A 25,770-nucleotide genomic window follows, 5' to 3' on the forward strand; every position below is an offset into this window, starting at 1 on the left:
TCGGCTGGCATCACCTCACCATTCCTGCGGACGGACGCACACCCACGGCCTCGGGCAGGGTGCTCACCATCAGATTCCGGAGCGTGTTCCACGCTCATCGAACCCCCTTCTCGCTCTCTCTGGACCACTCTGCCCCTGGAGTCCCCCCCACCCAGACAGAGCTAAAGCAGCACACCCACCAGGCAGGGCTCCATCCCCAGGATGCCCCTCCCTCCTTGTCCGAGCGCAGAGCACCTGCCTCTGAGGCCACAAGCACGGGGCTGCGACACGATGCCCCAACCACAGGGCCTGTGGGCAGACGACCATCAACCAGGCTACGCAGACTCTCCCCACTAGCAAGGGGACAAGAAGGCTGGGCCGGAGCCTCCCCTCCAGGCGCTCTCTGGCTCTAGGGAGAGGCTGCCTCACCATCCATCCGCCAGATGCGAATCACAGAACCTCTTTTAATGTTACTGGAGTCTCAGGTGGGGGTGCGTGGCTGGCTCAGGCAGAAGAGTGTGCGACTCTTGATCTCGGGGTCGTGAGTTCAAGCCCCACGTTGGGTGTAGAGATTATAAAGAAACTTCAAATAAAGGTGTCAGGCATGGAACAGGGCAGTTAGTAACTCGGTTGGTAGAAAGAGAGTCTCTTCTTGAGGATGTGGGTTCCACCAAGCCCTACGTGGGGCCTGGAGCCTACTTTAAGAAAAAAAAAATTGTAAAAATCTCAGGCATTAAGTTAACATTAACAGCAGCTGTATAAACAGCTGGTCAGTAAATAAAAAAGTAGATTTAGAAAACCAAATCCCCCCAAAAGCATCTGAAAATCACCTTGTCCATTAGTCTGAATGAACAGTCTGAAAACATCAACCAAAAGGGTGTTCAGCCTGGTGACCCTACGCAGCAGGAGAGAGCTGGTGGGTGCCACCTGCTGTGTCCCTGCTGCACTCATGCCCCGCACGGGGGACGACAGGGCTGCCGCCGAGGGCCGCTCTCCTCACACGACGGCCTGCAGCACAGGACCTGACCCCAATGCGCACGGCTTCACCTACATAAAAGGGCCTGAGTTTCTGGACTCTGCTCTTCAGCAATCTTTGTTTCCTACATAAAAACCTATCCCGGAAGACTCCGGAAAGCAGGAGAAAGGCCAAGTGGTTTCTGGTACCGAAATGCTACCAGGAAAGAGAATGCTAGAAGATCACATTAGCCACCTTCCACCTGACAAATGGGAGGACGCCTGGGGGGGGGGGGGGGGGGCAGGCCAGGCCAGCCCAAAGGGGTGAGGGCCCCAGCACATCTACCCGAGCCAGGGTGCTACCAAGGACGTAAGACCCCAAAGAGGCAGGGCTCCCTGCCCCTAAGGCAGGGTGCACGGAGGAAACCAGGTCGCAGTGCTGAGCCTCACGCCTGCAGCAGCAGGGTGGGTGGCGAGAAGCCATGCCCCCAGCACAGGAGGGGGACTGTGCTGTCCTAAAGCCAGCAGAGAGGAACCAGAGACGCACCTGTGACAGCAGGAGGCACTGCTGGCTCCAGGGCCTGAGAACAAGACAGACAGGAGCCTCGCCCTCCCCCTGCCCACTGACCCTCACCCAAACCAGGATCTCAGGACGGTGAGAACAGGCTCTGGAGGGGGTCGCCATGAAGGTCCCCAGGAAGGTGCCCACAGGGACCCTGCGCTCAAGGCCAGCCCAGAAGAGCCCGGCCGGATCCTCGAAGACTGCCGTGCCCAGCAGCACCCGGGAGGCCAACCTGACGCCCCTCGTCTGCCCGGACGTGAGCGACCTCACCCTCAAACCAGCTCGTCCCGTCCACCCATCTGTCCCCCACCAGGTCAGCCACGGGAGGGAAGGGCTGCCCCCGACCTCCTCCACAGCCCAGCTCAGAGCGGCTGTCCAGAAATACAGACAAAGTTAAACCCTGACATCAAGTATTTCTGAATTTTCAAAACCACGTGAACATCACACCAAGCCCCACATGTTCCGTGCGGAACATTACTGTTCCGGACCCTGCAGAGAAGTCAGCCCCTACAGCGTGACGCAGGAAAGCACCGTCTGGGAGCAGAGGGAGGCAAACGGGGGTGCCTGTGCAAGCCACACGGGGGAGCTTCCGACAACCGTGCCACTAACTCGCCCCCGCGGGCCAAGCCAGGTGCGCTCCAGGGGGTCAACGCTGGAGTCATACAGACTCAAATCCACGCGGTTCCTCATGCCAAGGACGCGAACACTCCCACATGTCCTCTTCCTGTCCCTACACACTGATTTCATACGTGGTAGCCCCAGGCCGGTCGCTTCCACTGGCTCACCCGTCCCATGGGCACAAAGCCCCGAAGGGGAACACCAACTCCATTCCCAAAGGGAGGAGGGACACACAGCATGTGATCGAAGCAGTCGTCGCTAACAAAGACCCCCAGTGTGACGTAAGGTTAACCGGGGATCCTGACCCCCAGACCCAAGCGTGTGTGGGATGCACACGGTCCCCAGGGTGGGCAGCACGCTTAAGACACAAGGGATGTATCCACAGCGGTCCGCGACCCCAGTGCACCTCGGGACATTCGCACAGCCGGGCCTCACGTGCACATGCGCCCAGCGTAGCCAAGACTTCAGATTAAGTGGGCCCCCTTCAGTGTACTGGAATGCTCGACCCAGCACCTCTGCCCCAGCCACGCGGGACCGTCCATGGACGTGACTCGGATGGCGCTGCGGGCACCAGGCACTGGCCCGGACCACCACACCCTCAGAAGGGCATCGGGCCCAAGAAGCACACCCTTCCTTCCCCCAGATGGAAGAGGGTCAAGAGCAACCCCAGAGAGGCCCAGAATCTTCGATTTAGCTGTGGTTTTTGAAAGTATAAAAAAGATGTTAAGATGCGTAAGGTTTTTTAACCGAGCATTTAAACATGTTCATGTTTCACCTTTTTGTGTCACCATAGGACCAGAAAAAGTCCAGATGACAGGCTCCCTAGGGCTGGCCCCATCCCCCAGGCCAGGGGCAGGGAGGTGGAGAGGGACACGCTCGCCCGGGTCTCCGGCCGTGACCAGGAGGGGGATCGGCAGAGACGGGAGGGCCTCTCCCCGGAGGGGAGAGGGCGAACGAGCTGTCCGCGCGCTCCACGGCCGCACGCTCTCCAGGCCGCGGCTCTGCCGCACTGGGGGGGACGGGTTCGCACCTGCTACGGCCGAGCAGCCTCCGGGAAGCTGTGGCCCAAGCCCAGAGCACAGCAGAGGGGCTGACTCCAGCCCAGAGAACCCCACCGACCGGGACCCCGGTGGATCCGGTGTCCAACCGCATCTGCGTCCCCTCCGACACACTCAGCCACCTGGCAACCCAGGATCGAGAGAGAGCGAGAGCATGCAGACAGCCTCCGAGGTGACGGCAGCATGGCAGCCGCAGCCATCCGGTGTGAATGTGTTGGAAGGACAGTCCCCGCACGTGCCCAGAGGGGCGGACAGGCAACGCGGGGGGCCCGCTCTCTGCTGCGTCCTCCGGGCTTCGCAGCCCGAGGCCGATCGCGGACACAGCTCTTCCCCCCTACAGAGCTCCCCTCAACATCAAGTGCGCCAACCCAAAATTTTGGGCGATGCGCCGAAAAGCCATTTTTGTATTCAATTTATTTTTGTGACATCTCACAGAGCCAATTTCTTACTTTCTAAATTCATTCTTTCAGAACTGCTTCACACTATCAGATGGTTCTACAAACCAAATTTACTAAAATTCAAAGGCCTGTTTCATTTTGCTTTTAAAAAGCAACTCCTGGGGCGCCTGGGTGGCTCAGTCGGTTGAGCGGCCGACTTCGGCTCAGGTCATGATCTCGCGGTCCGTGAGTTCGAGCCCCGCGTCGGGCTCTGGGCTGATGGCTCAGAGCCTGGAGCCTGCTTCCGATTCTGTGTCTCCCTCTCTCTCTGCCCCTCCCCCGTTCATGCTCTGTCTCCCTCTGTCTCAAAAATAAATAAACATTAAAAAAAAATTAAAAATAAATAAATAAATAGAAAAAAAAAAGCAACTCCTGGAGCGCCCGGGGGGCCCAGTCAGACTCTTGGTTTCAGTTCAGGTCATGATCTCACGGTTTCCTGAGCTGGGGGCCCGCATCGCGCTCTATGCTGGCAGCACGGAGTCTGCTTGGGATTCCTTCTCTCTCCCTCTCTCTGTCCCTCCGCTGCTCGCACTGTCTCGCTCCAAAAAATAAATTAAGAAGCTTAAGAAAAAAAAGCAAGCCCCGTTTCTTCTCGCTCACCCAGCTTTCCTCTCCTTCCCCGCCCACTGCGGTCACCGCGAAACGGCCTTCAGAGCAAAGCCCTGAAAACGAACCACTCCTTGCACATATCCAAACCCCAACTCCCAGCCCAGCACACAGGCATGCGTCCGAGGGGCCCAGGCCTCACCTCCCGTGGCTCCCACCCGACGTGGCCAGCACGGTAATGACTTCCCTGGGCGTCCCCAACATGTCCAGACACACGAGGTGACACAGACAGAGGAGAGTCGTTCGCACAACCCGCAGCTGAGACAGCCCAGGGCACACAGGGTCCTCCTGCACTTCTAGAAGCGGCCCAGACCGGGGCTCGCGGACGGGGAGCCTGGGGCCTGGGGCCTGACGGGCTGGCAACACGCGCAGCCTCCAGCAGGCGCTGCTCCCGGGGGTCGCAGGGACCGCTCAGCGCATCAGGAGGGCAGGCGACGCTGAGGGCGGACGACCACGTACCTGCTGCGTGCTCCTCTGGGACTGCAGGCTGGACTGGAGTCGCCGCAGCAGGGGGGCGCCGTTCCTCGACAGCCTTTTGAGCAGCCAGTAGCTGTGGGCTCTCTCCACAAACTGCTTCTTCCGCTGAATGGCCACCTGATTCGCAATCCTATTTAATCTAAAACACGGAAAAACTCAGAGTTTAGCTTCAAAGGAGCGCATGAACGTTTCATCGTAGAAACCAGAAATGACGGGGTCGCTCTTCACAGACCGCCGTCCACACCTTCGCGGCCACTCTCAGCCACGCACACTGCCGTCTCATGCTGTCCCCCGTCTGCTGGGCCCAGCCCGACCTGCAGCCGCCCACAGCCTCCACCCGCTGCTAACTCACTCGAGGGCCTACCAGACCAGACACGGAAATACGCCGAGCAAACCTCTCAGGTCCTTACGCGTTATGTAGGCCACGCGTGCCGACCGCATCCAGCGACCGATTAAAACTGTTGCCAAGGGCGGGGGTGAGGGGGGCACGGGTGTCCCCTCCAGTCACCTCAAGAGGGAAAGAGAGGGGACAGCTGGGGGCCAGGGCTGACGGTGGCATCTGCAGGACCGTCGGGAGACAGGACCCTTGCAGGGGCCGTAAAATGCAAAGGGTGTGTGAAAACACTTGCGTGGAGGGAGTGCTCACTTCAAAACCCCTCAAAGGCCAGCCAAAGCGTTTCCACAGCCCTGTTATCCTTCCTGCTGAATCAAAGCAATGATTCATCAATTTGACTCACAAGGACACCGAAAGAGAATATAAATTCGGTCATAAACTAAACACTTAATGAAAATACAAATGAAACAAGATGTTCCTCATTGAACACCAAACGTCAAAATGTCAGGACGAAAACGAGAAATTTTAAGGCTGCATTTTTTAGAGAATGCAAATCTAAGTTTTACAAAATAATCGACGACAAAAAGTCAGAACACCCCCAGCTTTGCTGTGCCCAGACCCACAACGGTCTTTCCCTTAAAAACAATGGCTCTACGGGGCACCCGGGGGGCTCAGTCGGCTAAGGGTCCCGCTCTTGGTTTCAGCTCAGGTCATGATCTCACAGTCTGTGGGTTCAAGCCCCACGTCGGGCTCTGTGCCGACAGCATGCAGCCTGCTTGGGATTCTCTCTCTCCTCTCTGCCCCTCCCCCACTCTCTCTCTCAAAATAAATAAACTTTAAAATTAAAAAAAAACAATAGTTCCAGCTCATTTCCAAGACCGTTCCAAATCACGCTGTCGGTCGGCCTCTGTGCCGAGGTGGCGAAGGGCACGCCTCCTGCACGGCTGCCCCCCTCCTGGCGTCAGTAAGACCCACACGCCATGCGGAGAACGAGTACCGTGTCGACTGCAAAGCGCGGCTCCAGTGTCTGTCCCACACGGGGACCCGATACCAAGGAACCGGCTTAGGGGACCGGTATCGGGTCCCCGTGTGGGACCCTGTGTCAGACACAGGCCAGGGGCTTTGCCAGAGCGGCCTTGTCAAATCCCAGAGGAAGACACCGAGAGCTTTCTGGGAGCAGATGCAGAACCCGAGCTCGGGTCTGTCCACGGCCTGACCGTGACCACGGGGCCACGGGTCTGCACATTCAAGGACGCTGGGTCTCACGGCCTCAGCAGGAGGCCGGAGGAGGACAGCTGTCGGCAGCAGCCCAGAGCATCTCGGACGTTGCCGAGGGCGCCAGCAGAAGCCTCTGGGGGGCACCTGGATTCTGCTCAAGGCCCTACCCGCAGCGCTCCTCGTCCGCAGGTGGGGTTGTGCAGTCCCGTGCAGTCCCGGGCACCCCGTGGGTGCCGTCTTGGGCGGGGTCTTTGTCTGCTTCACCACCCTTAGCTGAGGCATGATCCGATGCAGTGAGGTGCACGGACCGGACGGACACAGTTCAGAGGATCTGTACGTACGCAGACAGGTGTTCTGACACAAGCACACGCTCCGTTATTTCAACGGTCAAACGAGGCAACGTAAATAAGAGTATTTCTTAACAGAAAGAAATGCTGTTTAACAACAGCTCAGGAAGATTCTGAACTTCACGAAACAAGCCACCAGACTCAGGATTTCTGAGCCACAATCAGCTCACAGACCTGAGCAACAAGGCTTTGATGAAAACCTATCACAAGGCGTCCCAGGGTATTTGCCGAAAAACCGCAACCTGAGCGGATTCTGCTTCACGAGCTCCAAAGAAGCAGGGCAGGCATGGGGCACCGAGGCAGCGGCACAGGCACCCAGCACGTGCCTCCTAGGACGCAGCGGGGCCAGCCCCGAGCAGACCCCCCCTCGGGCCCGCACCCGGCGAGCCCCCGGCCCCACGACCGGCGCACAGCAAGTGGAGGGCGGAGGGACGCGCTAAACCACACGAGAAACGCTCCCCACGCAAGCCTGCAAGGGACGGGGCCCCCCTCCCTCAACAGTGGAACTCCAAAGGGAAAGAGACCAAAAGGGGCCGTTACGAGAGGAGAGACAGAAAGGACTCGTGTGACTTTGAAAGCACAGCACAGCCTGGGGTTCAGAAAGAGGGTAAGAAGTTGAGTACCACACGGGTGAAGACAGGGGTAGACCCGGGGACAGGAAGGGGTTGCGGGAAGGGCTGGGGGGCTGCTCTGTCTTCTCCAGCACACGGTGGTAACAAGGGTGTCTACCCTGTAATTATGCACTTGTTTTACGTTTCTTTCTTGTTTTGTTTTTTACTCTGAATATTGTTTTAAGAAATCTGGTATTTGGCAAGGGGGCATCAAAAGGATCAAAAGTTTGATCTTCTCAAGCCTTTCTGAACAGATCTCATACACAACGTGCCTCCAGATGAAAGATAACCAGGCTTCTGGAAAAACTGAGGGAGGACCCAACGAACGGCAGATGACGAAACATCAGCTTAAAGTGAGCACCTCGGGGGTGCCTGGGTGGCTCATTCAGTTGAGCATCGACTTCAGCTCAGGTCATGATCTCGCAGTCCCTGAGTTCGAGCCCCACGTCGGGCTCTGTGCTGACGGCTCGGAGCCTGGAGCCTGCTTCGGATTCTGTGTCCCCCGCCCCACCCTTGCTTGTGCTCTGCCTCTCTCTGTCTTTCAAAAATAAATAAATGTAATAAAAAAAAGTTTGTTTTAAATAAATAAAGTGAGCACCTTGCTACGATAAAACTGCTCTTACACCATCTACTTACGTATGTGACCAGGAAGCAGACTCCCGTCCACGGTAGCGGGAAGCAGGAACAGAATTAAGGGAGAGCGTGTCTCACCGGAACAGGAAGGACATCCCTCCATGAAACACCCAGTCACCTCAGCCCATTTCCTCAGAGCTGCGCCCAGCACACACCGCTCACGGAAGAATCCCGCTGAAGCGCGTGCTGGCAGACGCGACGCCAGCCGATCAGGAAGAAACCTCCACGCTCGAGGCCCGGCGACAACCGCGGGACGGCAGTCACCCTTGGCGGGAAGATACCGACGCACGAGGCCCGACGACCCAGGTTCCACTGAACTCACTTTCAGAAATGATGGGCCTCGTGACACGCGCCTACGCTGAATATGCCAGGTGGCACCTCTCTGCTGTTCGCTCTTAGGGTGAAAACGCTGGATTTCAACTCAAAAACGTGGACGGCACTACAATGCTCTTCAGAACTATTTTGGCGGGTGATACGCCTCAGAAAGGAGAAAGGCTGACTCATAAGGCGCGAAGCACCCGGCTGGGGGATGTGCCCGGCGGCCCGGCCAGCACAGGAGGGCCTGGGCACGGCACGAGGGCGCACAGGGCAGGGGAGCCGGGACCCGGTCAAAGTGCCAATCGTGGCAACGGATGTGGGAAAAGCACCCGCAGGAAAACACAGCTCCCCAAAACAGAGCGGAAGCACGCAGACGACCTCAGCACGATCGCAGTACTGATTTTAGGAACGGAATTGACAGTTTCACATTTTCCTCCCGCCCCCAAAAGAAAAGGAAAGCAGACAGTTTTTCAGAAGAGCTCGGCCACTGGAGGACCAGGCAACGCAGCCCCTGCCGACAGCCGGGGGCGAGGGACGCGGACGTCCCGACACAGGGACGCAGGGCAAGGCAGAGGCCCGGCTCACGGGCGAACACACTCACGAAACAGAAACGACGCAGCAAACCGGGTCCGTTCGGGTGTAAAATGACACCGCCCACCACGAGCAAGGGGGTCTGTCCCAGGAAGCCAGTGTGCTCTTGAGATTACAAGTTCTATCAGGACTCACACAGCGACAGACTCGAGGGCAGAACATGACGATCTCAACAGGTGCGGAAAAGCAGCAAGTCAACCACCACCCACAACCCAAGACTCACAGTGAGGGGCAGGGGCGAGGGGCGAGGGGCCCGCCGGCAGGGCTGGGAGAGGCTCCTCCCCAGACCCGGAGCGACAGGCACGCAGGGAGATGCTTCCCAGGATGGGAACCAAGACCAAGAAGCCCACCCTACCGGCTCCCGCGAGAACAGCGGGCACGAGAGGCAAACGAAGGACCGGAAGTGCAAGCCTTCCCGAGGGAAGAAAAGTGTAAAACGTCACTGAGCGGCATCGAGGAAGACTTCCGCGGAGACGCTCAACGATCAGCAGTGCTGGCGAGAGAAGGACGAGGCATAAGAAATACACAGATCGCCTCCAAACCGGTCTGCACCCTCCGTGGAATTCCCAAATCCCGAGGGGCTCCGTCAGGAAACCTGACAAGATGCCTCCAAACCGTGCACGAAGGAACCACAGGTGACCAAGAGCCACACTCGCATCTGAAGCCTGCCCTGGAGCCGCAGGTGGCCGAGGGAGCAGAGCCGCCCGCCCACCGGAGGAAACCGGCCCGGGGCTGGAAGAGCTCACGGACCTCTCGGGAAAGGAGAAATTACTCAACGGCGAGCGAGAACTCAGCTCTCCACGGTGACGAATCGAGCCACACATATACCTCGTTAAGAAACGCACCCCCAAGTGACTGAAGACGTGGACTGAGAGACACAGATCCGACAGGTGGCCCAGGCCTCGACGGACGTGCTGGGACACGTCGGGGAACTGGCCGCCCTGGGCGCTGACCCCCTGCAGGGAGGCCAAGCACAGCCAAGATACAGCCAACAAATCAGGAGACTGGTCAGCGCTGGGGCCAGAGGAGACAGGAGGGACATGGACAGGGAAGCCGTGTGGAAGCTTTTAGAAGAAAACCCCGAGGTCTCCAGGGAAATGAAGGGTTATTTAAACAAGATATGACGGCACAAACCATAAAACAAAGCAAATACACACCGATGGAAAATAAAAGTCAAACCCCTGTAAAGTGCCAGGACCGAGGCAAGCATGTCCGCTCCAACCCCATCAAATCAACTCCGGGCTGGCGGACCTGGTCTGCACCGAAGTCAGATAAAGACCGGAAAAACCAACGGGTGGCAAAGCCTGCTCACACCGTCATCTTCTCAGACGCTGTCCACAAAAATAATCTAATAAACCACAACATATTATACTAATCCAAAAGAGTTAAAAACAAAAACAAAAACAAAAACACAAAAACCTGGACCTATACAAACAGCAAAAACACAGCTAATTGGAAAAAACACACTACTGGGGCACCTGGGGGCTCATTCGGACTCTTTTTCGGCTCAGGTCATGATCTCACAGTTCACGGATTTGAGCCCCACATCGGGCTCTGTGCCGGCAGCAAGGAACCTGCTTGGGATTCTCTCTCCTGCGCGCGCGCGCGCTCTCTCTCTCTCTCTCTCTCTCTCTCTCAAAAAAAATAAACTTAAAAAAAAACCACACTACATTTTTTATGAGAACACCATGAACTCCCCCAAGACATTAAAGCAGCCCTGGTGAGGCAGCGAGGCAGGCCTGCTCGTGTCTACGGGAGACCAGGGGCACGGAGTCCAGGCTTCAGCAGGGACGTGGCCATCCCGAGAAGTTAGGCCTGGACCCGCACGTGGGGAGGGTACTGAATAACAAGTGGGCCGGCCCTACGCGGATCGGGGTTCAGCAGCGATATGGCGTCCTCGTCAGGCAGGACGGCCAGAGGTCCGAGGACGGGACGTGAGCGCCGGAAGCCGTCAGAACTGGCCCCGGTGACCAGCCGGGAAGGACTCGTACTTGGGGGAAGACCCAAAACCAGACCCCATCGCCCCCAACATTAGGCTGCAGGAGGGCTACGGAGGGTTCCCTGCTGGAGGACGTCCAGGGGTGGGGAGGGAGTCCTCAGGCCAGACCCAGGACGAGACGGTAAAAGTAACAAAGTTCGGTTCATCAAGACACCGCACGTCACGGTCGTGTTCTTAAGAATTCTTACCTGTTCTCTACACGGACGTGTTAATGGATGAAACGAGATGACCGGGGTCTGTCTCCAAACGATGGGAAGGAAGAGACAGGCAAGGGTGGCCGCGAGTACAGTGACTGTTGGGGGCAGGCTCTCCCTGCTCTGCAGATTTCCAAATTTGAGAAGACTTTTTACAGACAAGGGCACCTGGATGGCTCAGTCGGTTTAGCATCCGACTCTGGCTCAGGTCATGATCTCAGGGTTCAAGGTTCGAGACCCACACCAGGCTCTGTGCTGACAACTCAGAGCCTGTCTTGGATCCCCTGTCCCCTCTCTCTCTGCCCCTCCCCTGCTCACACTCACTCCCTCAAAAATCAGTAAACATTTAAAAAAAAAAAACTTTTTACAGACCTAAATAAGAATGAGAAGTCAAGGGAAAGAGAAGTGGAGATCCGCGATGAGCACAGCGTAGCCGCCTCGCCACGCAGGCCTCCACGGCCACACGCACGCGCGCAACCCCCACCGTCCCCGCAGGCTGCAGCCGAGAGGACACACCAGCTCGCATCAGTCCCCAAAAACGCCTGGCTCTGAAGCCAGCCAAGAGAACTCCCACACCAGCAGCGTGGTCGTCCGTGATGCCACCCACCCACCTCCAGACCCAGGGTGACACCAAAATATGAGACGCACGACAGCACTGTGTTCAAAGTCAGCGTGTAAATCAGCAGCAGACCACATATGCACAAGCACACCAAGACCAGAATACGGACCGGAGGAAGTCACCCCGACTCACAGTGAGTGGCGGCCGTGAGGGGTGGAAGTGGAAGGGCCCAAAGGGACTTGGAAGTGTTCCTTTAACGGCATTTTTTTTTCAACGCTACATTTGATAAACACGCGTGTCAGTCTCCACTTTTCTTTTAATTATTTTTAATGTTTATTTCTGAGAGAGAGAGAAGAGAGAGCATGAGCAGGGGAGGGGCAGAGAGGGAAGGAGACACGGAATCCGAGACAGGCTCCAGGCTCTGAGCCGTCAGCAGAGACAGACGTGGGGCTCGAACTCATGAACCACCGGTTCATGACCTAAGCCGAAGTCAGACGCTTAACCGACTGAGCCACCCAGGTGCCCCTCTCATTTGGTTTTAAAACTTTTTATATAAAAACTGTGGGAAACAAAAAAAATGCAACTAAAAAGCTCCACGTGGCAGTCACTGAAAGACGGTGCTCGTGACGCCCTGGGGCCATCCCTGAAGAGTCTGATTTTAGATCCCACCCTCCCAAAGAACACAGTCTTGAGTCCTTACCAGGGACACAACTCACTTTTGCAACAGCTCAGAGGTCAAATGGAGGTCAAGGTGGCAAGAGTGAAATCCAACCCCTGTGGCCTGCAAAGGCCAGAAGTTGCCTTGGGAGGGAAGTGGTTCTGCACCATGTGGCTCCCAGGAGAAGCTCCTGCACGGTTCAACACAGGTCAAGACCCTTCTCAGGACCCCTTCGCAAAGCCCAGAAATGGCTGGGGCGCATGTGTCACCCAAGGTCACGGTGAGGTGGCCGTCTGCAGCTAACTAACCAAGAGCCGAGTTCCCCAAGGTCAGGCTGCCAGTGACAGCCAGCTGGGCCACCCACCAGATGCTCCCCTCCCACCCATCCAGGTCCTGCTGGACAGACCTCTGAAATCACAAGGTCAGGAGAGGGGAAGGAGCCCACTGACGAGAAACTGGAGGGCTGAGGTGGTCGACTCCGGGCCTCCTGGGGAACAGGACCAACAGGCGGGACCCTGGGCCAGTGTGAAGAGGTACCGGGCAGCTGGCGCCACTTCCAAGGGCCTCCCAGACCTCAGGCCGCGAGCCGGGAGAACACAAAAGCAGAAACTGTCCCGTGGAGGCTCCAGCAACACCTTGGTCACTGAGAAGCGGGGGATGTCACTACCTCCGGGGGGAGGGGGGGCACACGGCACCTCCATGGACACCAGACAAACCCAGAACAATGCTCACTGGCTCTGCGAAGGCACAAGGGCTGTCTTCTCCAAAAATGGCCAGTCTCAGAACCTTCGAGTAGCTCCGGAAGCATCCAGATCACAGCCGGCCAGCCTGACCGGGACGGGGCCTGAATGGAGGACAGGGAGGCTACGGCGAGCCTCACCATGTGCTCGCCCGGAGGCCGGCCCTGTCCCGGCACACACGTGCGGACACGTGGGCCACCTCTGTGTACAGGGTGAACCCTGGGATTTGAGTGTCTCTCTCCTTCTTATTTTTGTAGCATTTTATAAATTTAGAGCTATTTCCAAATAAAAAACCGAAATGATGACCCCCAACCCGACCCAGTCTCCACGTGTGCCTGTGGAGAGCGCGCCATTGTGAGGCCCCATCAGCAGTCCTGACACCATCCGTCCACCTGCCGCGGTGAACGGGTCCGGACTTGGCGTGCGCACCATTCACATTTTGCACTTTATCAGCCTAGGTGACACCCAGGCTGCGGCAGTGGTGACACTGGGTGGCATTCGTCCACGGCTAGTATTAAAGAAAACTTCTAAAAAGTTTCAATCCTGTTTCTGCCCAAAGTGAGCAAACACAAGGCATGTGAACGGAAAGGACCAAAGTCGCTACTCCGGCTGGTTCTTCCCACGGTCTGAGCGCCTGCTCTGCAGGCCCGGGACGCTGAGGGAGAGACCCAGGCCCCGAGAGACGGCGAGGACGCACGCGCAGAGCACAGCAGCTCCCTGCAGAGACCACCACCGAGCAAGGCACCCAGGCCGAGGGCCAGCGAGGCAGGGGCCGCACAGGGCACAGGCCGAGGTATCCAGACGCGCGGGTGACCGTGGACCGCGGCCCGCAGCGCTGCCCTCGCGAGCACAAGGTGCTGGAACACCTGCCCACACGCCGCGAAACACCGAGTCCCCACCAGAACTCTTCCCACCCGCCCCAGCAACGTGGTCAGAACCAGTCTGCACGGCAGCCGCAATCCTGCCTCCCGGGAAGAGCACCCTCCGCAGGCTGCGGCGCCCGGAGCCGGGGCGAAGCCGCACCCCGGGGCGGACGTACTCGCGGGATGAGACGCCCAGCGCCTCCATCCGAATTCACCTCCAAGGAAAGCGGGGAAGTCCACTTCGTGAAGTCACGGCGGGTGGGAACGAGAATATTCGAAGAGCGCGTGGGAAGCCCACCACCGTGGCGCTTTCTCGGCGTGCCAGCTTCCGAGCGGCGGGGGGCAAAGACGACCACCCTGCTTTTCCATGTAGCGTTCGATTCACAAACCAAACGCTTCGCTCTCCGGTCTGGTTCTCGGTGCTTCTCTCCAGAGCAGCTGCTTCTTTAGACACCATGCAGGCCCTTCCCCCGAGGACCCCGACGCCCCCGATGCCGGCAGGGGCACCGTGACCTGCCTCCGGCACCACGTCCAGGAGGCAAACCCAGGGGCCCGTGCAGCTGTGGGGTGGCCAGAGCAGGGCCTCCACCTGCCCGGAAGGGCCGAGCCACCCCCTCCCTCACTTCCCCAATCCACAGCCCAACAGAACTTTTCTAAATCATAGTCACGCTAAGGGCCAGAAACGTGGGGAAAAAAAGACATACAAAACTCAAGTCCGGACTTTCCACAGTTCTATTCAGCAAACATAAAATCCCTCGGTCGAATGGCTACTAAGCATTCACTCTCCCATTTCCGTCCTCACCCGGTGTCTGAGGGCGCAGCACCCTCCGGGAAATCGGGCTGTGGACCCGATCCTCCCTCCACCCTTCTCGTTGACTCAGGTAACTCACTAGGGGCGCACGTGCCCCGAGCAACGCACACGTAAACGACCCAAGTGGCCGAGAGGACCAGGCTAACGTCCGGACCAACACCGCACATCAGCCTCTGCTCGTTAGAGGCCACTCTCCTCCACACATAAAGAGCGACTCCCACCAAAGGGCAACAAGAGAGAATTACCAGCTCTGGAGCTTTGGGGCAACTCAGTGAGTCCCTGACCGCCCCCCCACCTGCACCCTCGCCTCACAAGCCTCAACCGGTCCCTCCCTCCCCCACGAAGCAGCGAGGAACGGAGGAGGGACCAGAGAAGGATCTAATCGGAAAAGCGGCTATTCAAGAGCTAGAACAGCACAGCCAAGACGCTGATCGTTCTCGGAAGGGAAGGCAAAAAGGGAGGGGAGTGGGATTTCGCGCACGCCCCCAGGAACGGGGGCCGCCAGACCGGCCGCACCGTGGGCCACGGCAGGATCAGCGCAGCGGCCGGCGAGCCCGGGCCACCCCAGCACCTGCCCCGACCACCCACAGGGTGGTCCAACAACAGCTTACCAACCGGCCGAGGGCGACCAGAAGACCTTCCAAGGATGGTGCTGTGGCCCAAAATATCAAGGTCGCCCAGCAGGTCTGGGCGATCCACACGGCAAGGCCACGAATCTCTCCCCAGCCACATCTTTTATCTCTACTCCAAACCGAAACCAATTTTATTCCTAAATTAAGAAAAGAAACAAACAGGGGCCAGACTACACTTTCAGTGCGTGGTTTACTAACTACATCATCCGCTTTCAAAGATTCACATCCGAAGCCGGCATTTTGTCCGTCGGGCTGGTCACCCAGGACCTGCGAGCGCCCACATTTTCCAACTGGAAATGCTTTCTCCTGCAAGTGGCCCCGCAGCCCCACAGGCCAGCCCCTCCTCAGCACCGCTCATCAGGAGCGGGCAACCACGAGGCGCTGGGCACGGCCAAGGGAGACCAGACCCTTCTGGATTCTCAATTTGTTAGGTCACGTGGCTTCCCTTTCATTTACTTCCATTACAGCAAACGCTAAGACCCGGGGCTCTTCCACAGAAGCTCTGGACGCAAATCTCACACTCTCTGCCCCACAGCTAGAAACGCAAGTGAAATGGTTTTTTAAAAGTCCAGCTGACTGATCTGCAAAGACACACCTTGGTTTCAACAATGGTTTCCTCCGGATAAGAAGGACGAGCAGTTTTGATCACTTCTGTCTGAATCTACTGATTCTACGAGAAGTATGTGCTGCTCTAGAAGACTTCACTTGGGGGGAAAAAAAAAAAAAAACGCACCTCTAACTCTTAATACAAAGTAAGTGCCCAGAGTCTTGGGATCGAACAGCACTCCAACGTGAGGTCCCACTGCCCCTTACAACCGAACCGGTGAGCTCGACGAAACTCAGGACCCGTTAAAACCACATTACGATGTCCAATCGCAACGTGCCGGTGTTCCCACCGCAGATACGCAGAAGCACGACACCAAAAGCTACCCTTCAATATGCTGAACGTTCTACTTCTCAACAACTGAAACACCCGCGAGTCTGTCACACGCTCAACTTGTGAGATGCGCAGGTTCGATCCCCACGCGACTCACTCACCAACGATCCGCAGTCCAGCAACAACAGGTGCAACAACAGGTACCCCACAAGCTGCTCTCAGGGGCGGACTTCATCACCTCAACGCTTCGCTTCCTTCACCGAAGGGTTTTAAAGCCCTCGTGCCCTATTATCAAGCGTGCTGCAGCCTCAAAGCTCAAGGAGCGTCTGAGCGAGGGGTCTGCTGTCCCACCCTCAGGCTCTGGCCTAAGACCAAACGACTTACCTCACATTCCGAACGAAGTAAGAGCGAGTCGGCAGCAGGAGGAGCAAGGAGGAAACAAGGGCAGGGACCAAAGTGGGCACAGCTGGGTGGGGACTGGCCTCTGTGACACGTGTAAGAGCAAGGCCAAGGGCCTGACCCCACTACCACCCCCCCCCAGCGCCCCACCCCCCCCCCCCCGCTGCGATCCTCAACCACCGCAGACTGCTCTGTTGGAGAGCCCTACACGGACCGGGCCACATCCACACCGCGAAGGAAATGGTCAGGAAACCCAGAAAGGCTGTCACAACAGGAAGGAGACCAGCGCCTCCCTCCGTGAAGCTCCCGTCAGCCCCACTCTGATCTCCGCGCCTGTCTTACCCTCCTTCACTTTACGACAGATTCATTTTAAACGCTACAAGGTTCTCGGGGGCTTTGGGTGGCTCGCCGGTTGAGCATCCTGAGTCTTCGTTTCGGCTCAGCTCACGAGCTCATGGTCCGTGAGACTGAGCCCCGTGTCAGGCTCTGCTCAGTGTGGGGTCTGCTTAGGATTCTCATTCTCTCTCATTCTCTCGGTCTCTCTCTCTCAAAATAAGTAAACGTTAAAGAATAATAATAAAGGGTGCCTGGGTGGCTCAGTCGGTGAAGCGTCCAACTTTGGCTCAGGTCACGATCTCGCAGTTCCTGAGTTCGAGCCCCACGTCGGGCTCTGCGCTGATGGCTCAGAGCCTGGAGCCTGCTTTGGATTCTGTGTCTCCCTCTCTGTCTGCCCCTCCCCTGCTCGTGCTCTGTGTCTCTCTCAAAAATAAAAACAAAGGTTAAAAAATAAATAATAGTAACAAAGCCAAATAAAGCGCCACAAGGTTCTCCAACTCAGTGGGGAAGCGGAGCGAGGACCGGCATCTTACCGCGTCAAAGGTGGTGACCGCACCCGCAGTGCTCGGGGCCCCCGACCCTAATTACTGCAGTCAGCGTGGCCCTGGGCTCCCCGAGCCCCGCGTGGCAGGGACCAGCGGAGGGCCACGTAAGCAGAAGGCGCGAGATCCTCTGACACAGCCGCGCCGCGCCCCGGCCCCCCCCTCCGGCCTCCTCCTCTACCCCACGCTGGCACGCACTTACCTCTGAGGGGGGATATACGGGGCGCACACGGGCGGCAGGACCGCACAGGGCTCACTCAGCGTCTTCTTCGCCTTTTTCGCTTTCTTCCTGACCTTGGACGTGGACCTGACCGTTTTGACGGAGCTCTCTTTCCGACAGACACCGTTTTTCATCTCCACCTCCCCGTAAATGTTCAGAGGCCTCCGCGTACAGCCCGGGGGCGTGTGGGCGTCACAGTAAGCGGTCTTCCTGACAGAGAAGGTCGTGGCGCCGCCCGCGAGTTCCTTCACGGGCTCCATCTTCATGTAGAGGCCGGCCCTCTGGGCGCACGTCACGTGGAAGGCCGTGTAGCAGTTTGCCTTGTGGCACTGGATGCAGGCGCCCACGCCCTTCTGCTTGCAGAGGTAGCACGTCAGTTTCCACCGGGCCGGGGGGATGTTCCTCACGCCGTCGATGGGCTCGATGAACACCGTGTTGGCAAAGCCCACCTCCGGGATCCACAGGGCGCACACCACGTGGCCCCAGCGGTCGTCGTCTGTCTTTTTGAAGGCACCTCCCTTGTTCGGGCAGAGCACGCAGTCGGCGGGCCGGGCCCGGGACTGCAGGCAGTGTCGGCAGAGCCACTGGCCCTCGGGGATGTAGGGCACCCCGTAGCACTCCTGGTGCACGGCCAGGTTGCACATGTCGCAGAAGAGGATCACGTTGCTGTTCTGGCACTCGCCGTCCATGCAGATGCAGCACACGGCGTCTTCGTCGATCAGGGACTGCTGCTCCCCCTGCTTCTGGTTCTCGCAGTAGGACTCCTTCTCGAAGCGGTCCATCAAGAACTCGAACACGCTCTGCGACACGGCCGACACGCAGTCGCCCTTGCGCTTCTCGTTGACGATCTCCAGCCAGGCGTAATCCTCCTCGTCCATGTCGTACTCCACCTCGTTGTCCAGCTCCTCGGCCGACTTCTCGATGAACTTGTAGTACACCGGGGGCCTCCTGGGGGCGGACGGCGGGCTGTACTCCACGATCCGCACCTTGGGCTCGGGAAGCGCGCTGGCCGAAGCCAGCGTGCCGTGGGCACTGGGGAGGGCTTCGTTTTTCTTTTTGACTCGGTTGTTTTTGTGGCGCTTAGTTCTTAAGCACACCGGTGGCCTCTCGCTATTTTCTTTATTGCTGTTGCACTCGCTCATTTCTTGCGCCGTGAGGTCATCTTCCAGTATGATCTCCAGGGGATCAAAAATACTGATCCGATGGAGGCGCCCCTCGATCTCTATCTCAACCATCCTCTGGGCCTGCGCGTAGGTCAGGGTCTCTCGCGTGGGGGAGTGCTTAGTACTGCACGGGGAGGAAGGGTGTCTCGCTGCAGCGCCGCGATGACATCGTCCTTTCCTCCTCATTTGGTACTGACTCCCTAAAACAGAGGGAAAGGCCAAGTTAGCTCCGTGCAGAAGACACAGGACGAGAAAACCACCAGACGCGCCGGGGGCAGAGCTAACCGACCAACCCAAGCTCAATCAAAACGAAACTCCCAGCTAACACCTCTCTGCGGAGTCCCAGATCACTCGTCCCCGGGACTCACGATCGTGTCCGACAACCTTCCCCACCAGGTCCCTCCCGGACCAGAGGAGAGGACGAGGACTGAGGAGGGGCCTCTGAGAGGGACAAGAGCCTCTGGGCCGCCCTGTGATTCCCACAGCTCGCCGAGCACCTTCCTGGACCCAGCTGACAGGTCACCACGATGACTGCAACATCCCTCACGAGTAAGGAGCCCCAGCCCTGAGCCCAGAGAAGCCCACACACAGGGACGGACCCCAGCAGGCGCCAAAGGCAGGACAGCAGGGCAGGCGTGCTCGGCGGCTCCTTCGCCCCTGACCAGCACTCCCCTTCGCAGGGTCTTCCCCTGCAGCCCAGTGCAACAGCCCCGCTGGGTGCCGGGAGCCTAGGCGGTGACAGCACAGAGCACAGCCGTCCGTCCTCTCCATGACGCGCCCTCCACACCCACGTGGAGATACAGGGTGACTCGAGCACATCGGGACCAGAGAGAGGAGCCCCGTACTGGTCTGGGGGGCCGACCTCACCCGGGGAGGCCCCCGCCCAGCTTCCAGAATGACCACCACAGAAACCCCCGCAGCCCAGCCAGCCTGCCCCGCCCCCACAAGGCCACTCCTCAGCTGCCGCCCCAACGGTGGCACCGGGCCGTGCCCTCCTCGTCCTCCGGCACACCCAGACGAGACGTGCCATATACCACAGGGGGCACCTCTGCCCTCGTGCCACACTGAGGGCCGCCCCTGAGAACCACACGCTGCCCGGGGAACCCCCACCCCAGGGTGGCCGGCAGGGGCTCAGGTGCCTGAAATCTTGGCCACGGAGCTTTAGGAGAACTTGCTCTTCTCAGAGCTCCACCCTCCGACTCAGTAACCGAGTCTATTTTCAGTCTCCCTCATGTGAAGACTCCGGGGTCTGGACCACCACCCGCCAAGCCAAGTGTCACCTTGGGAAATGATGCCGAGGACCGAGGACTCCTCCCTCCAAACAACTACACTGTACTGACAGGAAGCAAAATGACTTTAAGCGACTGGCTTACAAATGAACATTCCACAGTGGAGCCCCAGGCCCACTGCTACACACGCCAAGACTGGGAAAGCCGGCACGGGGGCGCCCTCGGGACCTGACTGCCTCAAGGCAGCCTAGCTGATCTCCCGGAAAAGTCCTCAAGGAGCGCTTGGTAAGCCCCAAAAGGCAATCCCAGCGAACCCTAAATGCGCTTTTTAAGACAGACCCTTCTGATCTTCGTCAAATACAAACCCACGTTTTACGTTGAAATTTAACAAGAATTCCCTGCAAGGGCAAGCCCGGAAAACACTCTGGCCGGCCAAAACCCAACTCACCTGCGTGGCAGGGGTCTCCAGGCGCCCACTCAACCCCGGGCCCCCCAGAAATGGGCCACAAAGTCACCGACCAGCCAGTCCTGCACCAGCAGTGCCCTCGGAAGGGGGCTGGGTGCAGCCCCCGGGGTGTCAGCACCACAGCCTACACGGAGGGGACCCTAATGCCCCCGGGGACGGACGTCATTACTTTAATTTTTACATTAATGCACGTCATTACTGAGATGGGGTCACGGGGTCCAAGTGACAACCGGCTACTCAGCGGATTAAAAGCAAACACGTAATTTTCTCCTCGCCGCCAAAGTACCAGGTAGCTCTATCTGTAACCAGCCTCCACAACCCACGCTCTCCCGATGGGCCCCTCAAGCACTCTGCACACGAACTTCGCCTAACAACGGTCACGGCAGCTCCAGCGTCTGAAGACGGAACCGTGACGGGGAAGGAGGGCAGTTAGCGGCACAGAGTGACCGACTGCTCCCGCCTCCTGGCTTCCCGACACCCTCTGTCACTGCCATGTGGCTCCAAGCACACTTGGCGCTTCTGCAGAGGGACAAGCAGTCCCACCAGGACGTGGTCAGCGAGGACCAGAAGCCTTTCCAGCCGTAATTCAGTGAAATACACCCAGAAAAGCCGCGTGGGCCGCCAGAGAGGAGGCCTGCACGCTAAGGAGCAGCAAACGTCTTCAAATCAGTTCATTTCCTGCCTGGCTGGGAACAAGTCACTTCAACTGTCCCGGCCCTGCTCCCGCTAAAGCAGAAACAGGACCAGAGCCGGCTCCCGCTGGTGTGAACACTGCCCGACCTCCCACGAGGCGCTCGGGGCAGCGCCTGGCGGAGCAGGTGAGGGCATATACCACCCTAACTCCCCAAGCCCACCCAGGCAGGGGTGAAACTTCGGGGTGACGAAAACCTTCGGGATGGGCGTGGCAGTTTCCTGGGCGGACGTACTTGTGTCAAAACTCAAGTGTGCCCTAACAGGGGCTGTGTCTTCCCCGAATCACACCTCGGTGAGCTCACTTCTCCTACGAGGGTCCAAGGGAGCCGAGCGGGGCTCAGTTCCCCACAGTCAGAGGGACGAAGGGACGAAGGGACGACCGACTGTCCCTGCAGCCCGGTCCGGGGCCACCCACCTCCCCACGGCCAGACCCGCGCGGCTTCCCCGGCTTCTCTGCTGGGAAACGTTTAAAGTCCGGCCCTGTTACAGGGAGTTTCCTGTCTTGGCAAAACAAACCGACTGTATCTGTTACATAATGCGACCCGCTCGGGCACAATGACTCCCGGCCGCGTTGAAACGCCGACTCTGGGGCAGAGGGGCCGCCGCGCCCGACCCACGGCCCACACGCGGGGCCGGCTGCCGGGTCCCGATCTGCCGCCCGCCATCGCGGCGGCCGGCACGGGGCGGCCTCCCGGACACCGGGGCCCCGGCGCCCCGGCACCCCGGCCCCAACCGCCCGGCCTCCCCGGCACCCCGGCCTCCTCAACAGCCCGACCCCAACACCCGGACTCTCGGGCCTCCCCGCCCAGCCTCCCCGACGCCCCGGCCTCCCCGATCTCCCCCGCCCCGGCCTCCCCGACGCCCCGGCCTCCTCGCCACCTCGGCTCCCTCCCCCCCGCCCCCGCCCGGCCCGGCCCGGCCTCCAGGCCGCCCTCAGGCCGCCCACCCGCCCGCCCGCCCGCCCGCGGACAATGCGCCGCCCGCCGCGGCCGCCAAACATGGCGTCGGCACAGGCACCCGAGAGGCCGGCGGGCGAGGCGGCGGCGGCGGCGGCGGCGGCGGCCCCGGCCCCCGCCCACTCACCTTCGGGGCCGCGGCCGCGGGAGCCCGGCGGCGGGCGCGGGGGGCCGGCGCGGCCAAGGCGGCGCTAATGGCGCCCGCGGCTCCTCCGCCAACGGCCGCGCAGGCCCGGCCCGCCGCCGCTCTGGGCGCGGGCTCCTGTCGGCGGCGCCCGGCCCGGCTCGGCTCGGCGGCCGCGGGCTCGCGGGCTCTCGGGGTCTCGCGGGCGGGCGGCGGCGGCGGCGGGCGGTGCGGGGCCCGGCGGGGAGGCCCGGCGCGGGGAGGGGGGGGCTCGGCCGGCGGCGACGGCGGAGGCGGCGGCGGCGGCGGCGGCGGCGGCGGCGGGGCGCGGGGCGCGGGCGCGGGGAGGGTCGGACGCCCGGGCCGGCTCGCTCGCTCGCTCGCTCCCCAGCGAAGCAAACAATGCGGCGAGCGCTCCGCCCGGCGCGCTGCGTGCGAGACGCGCCCCGCCCGCCGCCGCCATGACGCGCGCCGCCGGGGGAGGGGCGGGCTGAGGGGCGCCGGCCGGGGAGGGAGGGAGGGGCGGCCGGGCGGAGGGGGCGCGGGGACCCCGGGCTGGAGGCCTGAGGGGACCCCGGGCTGGGGCCTGCGGGGACCCTGGACTGGGGGCCTAAGGGACCCTGGGCTGGGGCCTGAGGGGTGACCGGACAGAGGGGCACGGGGACCCTGGTCTGGGGCCTGAGGGGCGCGGGGACCCTGGGCTGGGGCCTGAGGGGTGACCGGACAGAGGGGCGCGGGGACCCTGGGCTGGGGCCTGAGAGGACCCTGAGTTGGGGCCTGAGGGGTGACCGGACAGAGGGGCACGGGGACCCTGGGCTGGGGCCTGAGGGGACCCTGAACTGGGGCCTGAGGGGCGCGGGGACCCTGGGCTGGGGCCTGAGGGGTGACCGGACGGAGGGGCGCGGGGACCCTGGGCTGGGGGCCTGCGGGGACCCTGGACTGGGGGCCTAAGGGACCCTGGGCTGGGGCCTGAGGGGCATGGGGACCCTGGGCTGGGGCCTGAGGGGTGACCGGACGGAGGGGCGCGGGGACCCTGGGCTGGGGCCTGAGGGGACCCTGAACTGGGGCCTGAGGGGCGCGGAGACCCTGGGCTGGGGCCTGAGGGGTGAGCGGACGGAGGGGCACGGGGACCCTGGGCTGGGGCCTGAGGGGTGACCGGACGGAGGGGCGTGGGGACCCTGGGCTGGGGCCTGAGGGGACCCTGAACTGGGGCCTGAGGGGCGCGGGGACCCTGGGCTGGGGCCTGAGGGGTGAGCGGAGGGGCGTGGGGACCCTGGGCTGAGGCCTGAGAGGACCCTGAGCTGGGGCCTGAGGGGTGACCGGACAGAGGGGCATGGGGACCCTGGGCTGGGGCCTGAGGGGTGAGCGGACGGAGGGGCACGGGGACCCTGGGCTGGGAGGGAGAGGATTTTTGAGGTGGAGGTGACTGAGGGGCACTGTCTGGGCAGAGGTGAGCCTGAGGTGTCCAGGGAGAAGCCTAGGCGGTCAGCACAGTGACCATGAAAGGACCCTGGGGCGCTGGGGGAAAGGACCTGGCAGGGGCCCCCCAGCTTGTGGCTGCAGGGGAGGCCCCCCAGGAAGAGAGGGACACCCCCCCCCCCAGGGCAGAGGCTGGGTCCTTGTGAGCTGATACGGTCTTCTCCTCATATGGGCAAACAGGGCAGGGTCCATCAGAGGCCTTACCAAGAGTGGGCGGGCTGGCCCTGACCACCCACGTGTCCTCTTGCTGACTGCTGCTCGAGCTTCACTGCACCCAGCCTGTAGGTTGAGAGGCCACGGCTTGGAGAGTCGCTTAGGGTTGCAGCCAAGGTTCCCCCCTTGAAGCCGGTGCCCCCTCCAGACACACCCTTGGGTGGAGAAGGGGCTGGCCTGCCGGGGGGGGCTGCAACCACATGTGCACCCAGGCACCACGAACACCTCCTCTGCTCTGCAGATGTCTGCTTACCGCAATCCGAACTCACCAGGGCATCCAGTAGTGGAGGACAAGCGAGCTGGGCCTGCATCCCTTGTCCTCAACCTGGGGTGACCCGATGCAAACGGACAGGCTGGAGTATCTTACAACACGGAGCAAAAGTAAGAGGCTCACGAAGAAGACGACGAGAACCTCACAGAATAGGACACGGAGAATGATCACAGGAAACTTCTCAAATGACAAGTAATGCCCAGGACACGTGGAGAAAAAACACCCACAGAGGCACGTCAGAGTGACATTCTGGAATTCAAAGGGTAAAGAGAGTAACTCAAAAACCTGCAGAGAAGAAGGATCTTCTTTAATCAGACTGAACCTGATTGTCAACTGGCAAGGGAGCACAATTGTCAAAATTGTAAGAGAATTGAACCTAGAACTCCTAGTAGTGAAACTCATTTGTGGAACCACAAAATAAAGGTGTCTTCACAGTCTGAACATCCAAGTTCACCATACACATACACAAAGTCTATTAAAAAAAAAAAGCTGGAAGATAGATTCTAGCAAAACAAAAAGCGTATCCAAGAGTAAGACATGGATGCCAGCAAAGAAACCAGTTGGAATGGTTGAAAGAAAATCATATAACAGCTGGAGAGAAAATCCCAGATGAGTCCAACATGACATATGGCAAGGGGAGGTCAGAGCAGGAAGGAAAAAGCACGCTAAATTTCTTGTATTGTTAGAAGACTTCAGAGTTGGTGGGGAATTGAAATGAAGACTGACAGTATCAACAAATCAGAAAAGAGAAAAAGATAAATGCATGATCAGAAAGGAAGATAATATGAGATGACAAGAAGAAATCCAAGCATTCATGTAATCACAAACATGACTACATTAAGTTCATGTATTAAAAGAGACTCTCGAAATGGCATATATCATTAAATACTATTTACAGAAAAATATATCTGAGAAAGTCACACAGATTGAAAATAAAAGGATAGAAAGTATGTATCATACAACTCTTGTTCCTCAAAAGACCATAAGAGAATGGACAAAAACAAAAACTAGAAGATATTTGCAACATATATACCTTGCAAATTATTCAGTGTCCAGAATATATGAAGAATACGTTCAAATCCATTAGAGAAAAACAAGCCAGGGGTGCCTGGCTGGCCCAGTCAGTGGAGTGTATGACTCCTGATCTCAGGGTTGTGAGTTCAAGCCCCACATCGGGTGAGGAGCCTACTTAAAATAAAATTTTAAAAAATTAATTTTTTTTTTTAAAGAAAAAAACAAGCCAATCGAATGACGGGGAAAACCCATAATCAGGGTCCTTGCAGAGAAGAATGTGGAAGGGCCGATAACCTCACCAGTAATTTCAAAAATGCAAACTAAAACCACCAAATGAGCACAAATGTTAAACTAAACCCAGGGATGGCAGGAAGGTAGATCAACAAATATGCATACCCTGCTGGCTGGAATGTCAGGTGGTACCATTACCTTAGTGAAAAATAAGGCATTACCCAGTGAAGTTGGACACGTGTATCAGTTATCTATCGCTGCATAATAAAGCACCTGCAAAACTTCATAGCTCAAAACAACAATAGTCGTTCCCTTTACACACAGATCTCCTAGGGTACTAGGGTATCCCCACTGGGGA

General features: G+C 59.1%; 2 protein-coding genes across 8 annotated transcripts in view; one reads left to right on the forward strand and one right to left on the reverse strand.

Moving 5' to 3' along the window:
* BRD1 (bromodomain containing 1) overlaps nt 1–22,323 on the reverse strand; it is a 42,656-nt gene extending 20,333 nt beyond the window's left edge. For 4 of the 7 annotated variants that reach the window (XM_053895247.1, XM_053895246.1, XM_053895244.1 and 1 more), the window contains exons 1-3: nt 22,208–22,319; nt 17,556–18,936; nt 4,674–4,830 (exon numbers count right to left, since the gene is read on the reverse strand). In XM_053895247.1, coding sequence (XP_053751222.1) covers nt 4,674–4,830; nt 17,556–18,922 — 1,524 coding nt within the window. In that variant the 5' untranslated portion in view covers nt 18,923–18,936; nt 22,208–22,319. Of the gene's footprint in view, nt 1–4,673; nt 4,831–17,555; nt 18,937–22,207 lie in introns of all 7 variants that reach the window. The other 3 variants (XM_053895245.1, XM_053895243.1, XR_008419545.1) reach the window with 2 other exon arrangements.
* Nucleotides 22,324–22,380: 57 nt separating this feature from the next.
* The window catches only part of ZBED4 (zinc finger BED-type containing 4), a 42,607-nt gene continuing 39,217 nt past the window's right edge, over nt 22,381–25,770 (forward strand). The window contains exon 1 of the mRNA XM_053895248.1: nt 22,381–22,432. The gene's annotated coding sequence lies outside the window, so the exon portion shown is untranslated. The remainder of the gene's footprint in view (nt 22,433–25,770) is intronic.

Source organism: Panthera pardus, unplaced genomic scaffold (assembly GCF_024362965.1).
Source record: "Panthera pardus isolate Hobbes unplaced genomic scaffold, ASM2436296v1 HiC_scaffold_6, whole genome shotgun sequence".
Taxonomy (NCBI): Eukaryota; Metazoa; Chordata; class Mammalia; order Carnivora; family Felidae; genus Panthera; species Panthera pardus.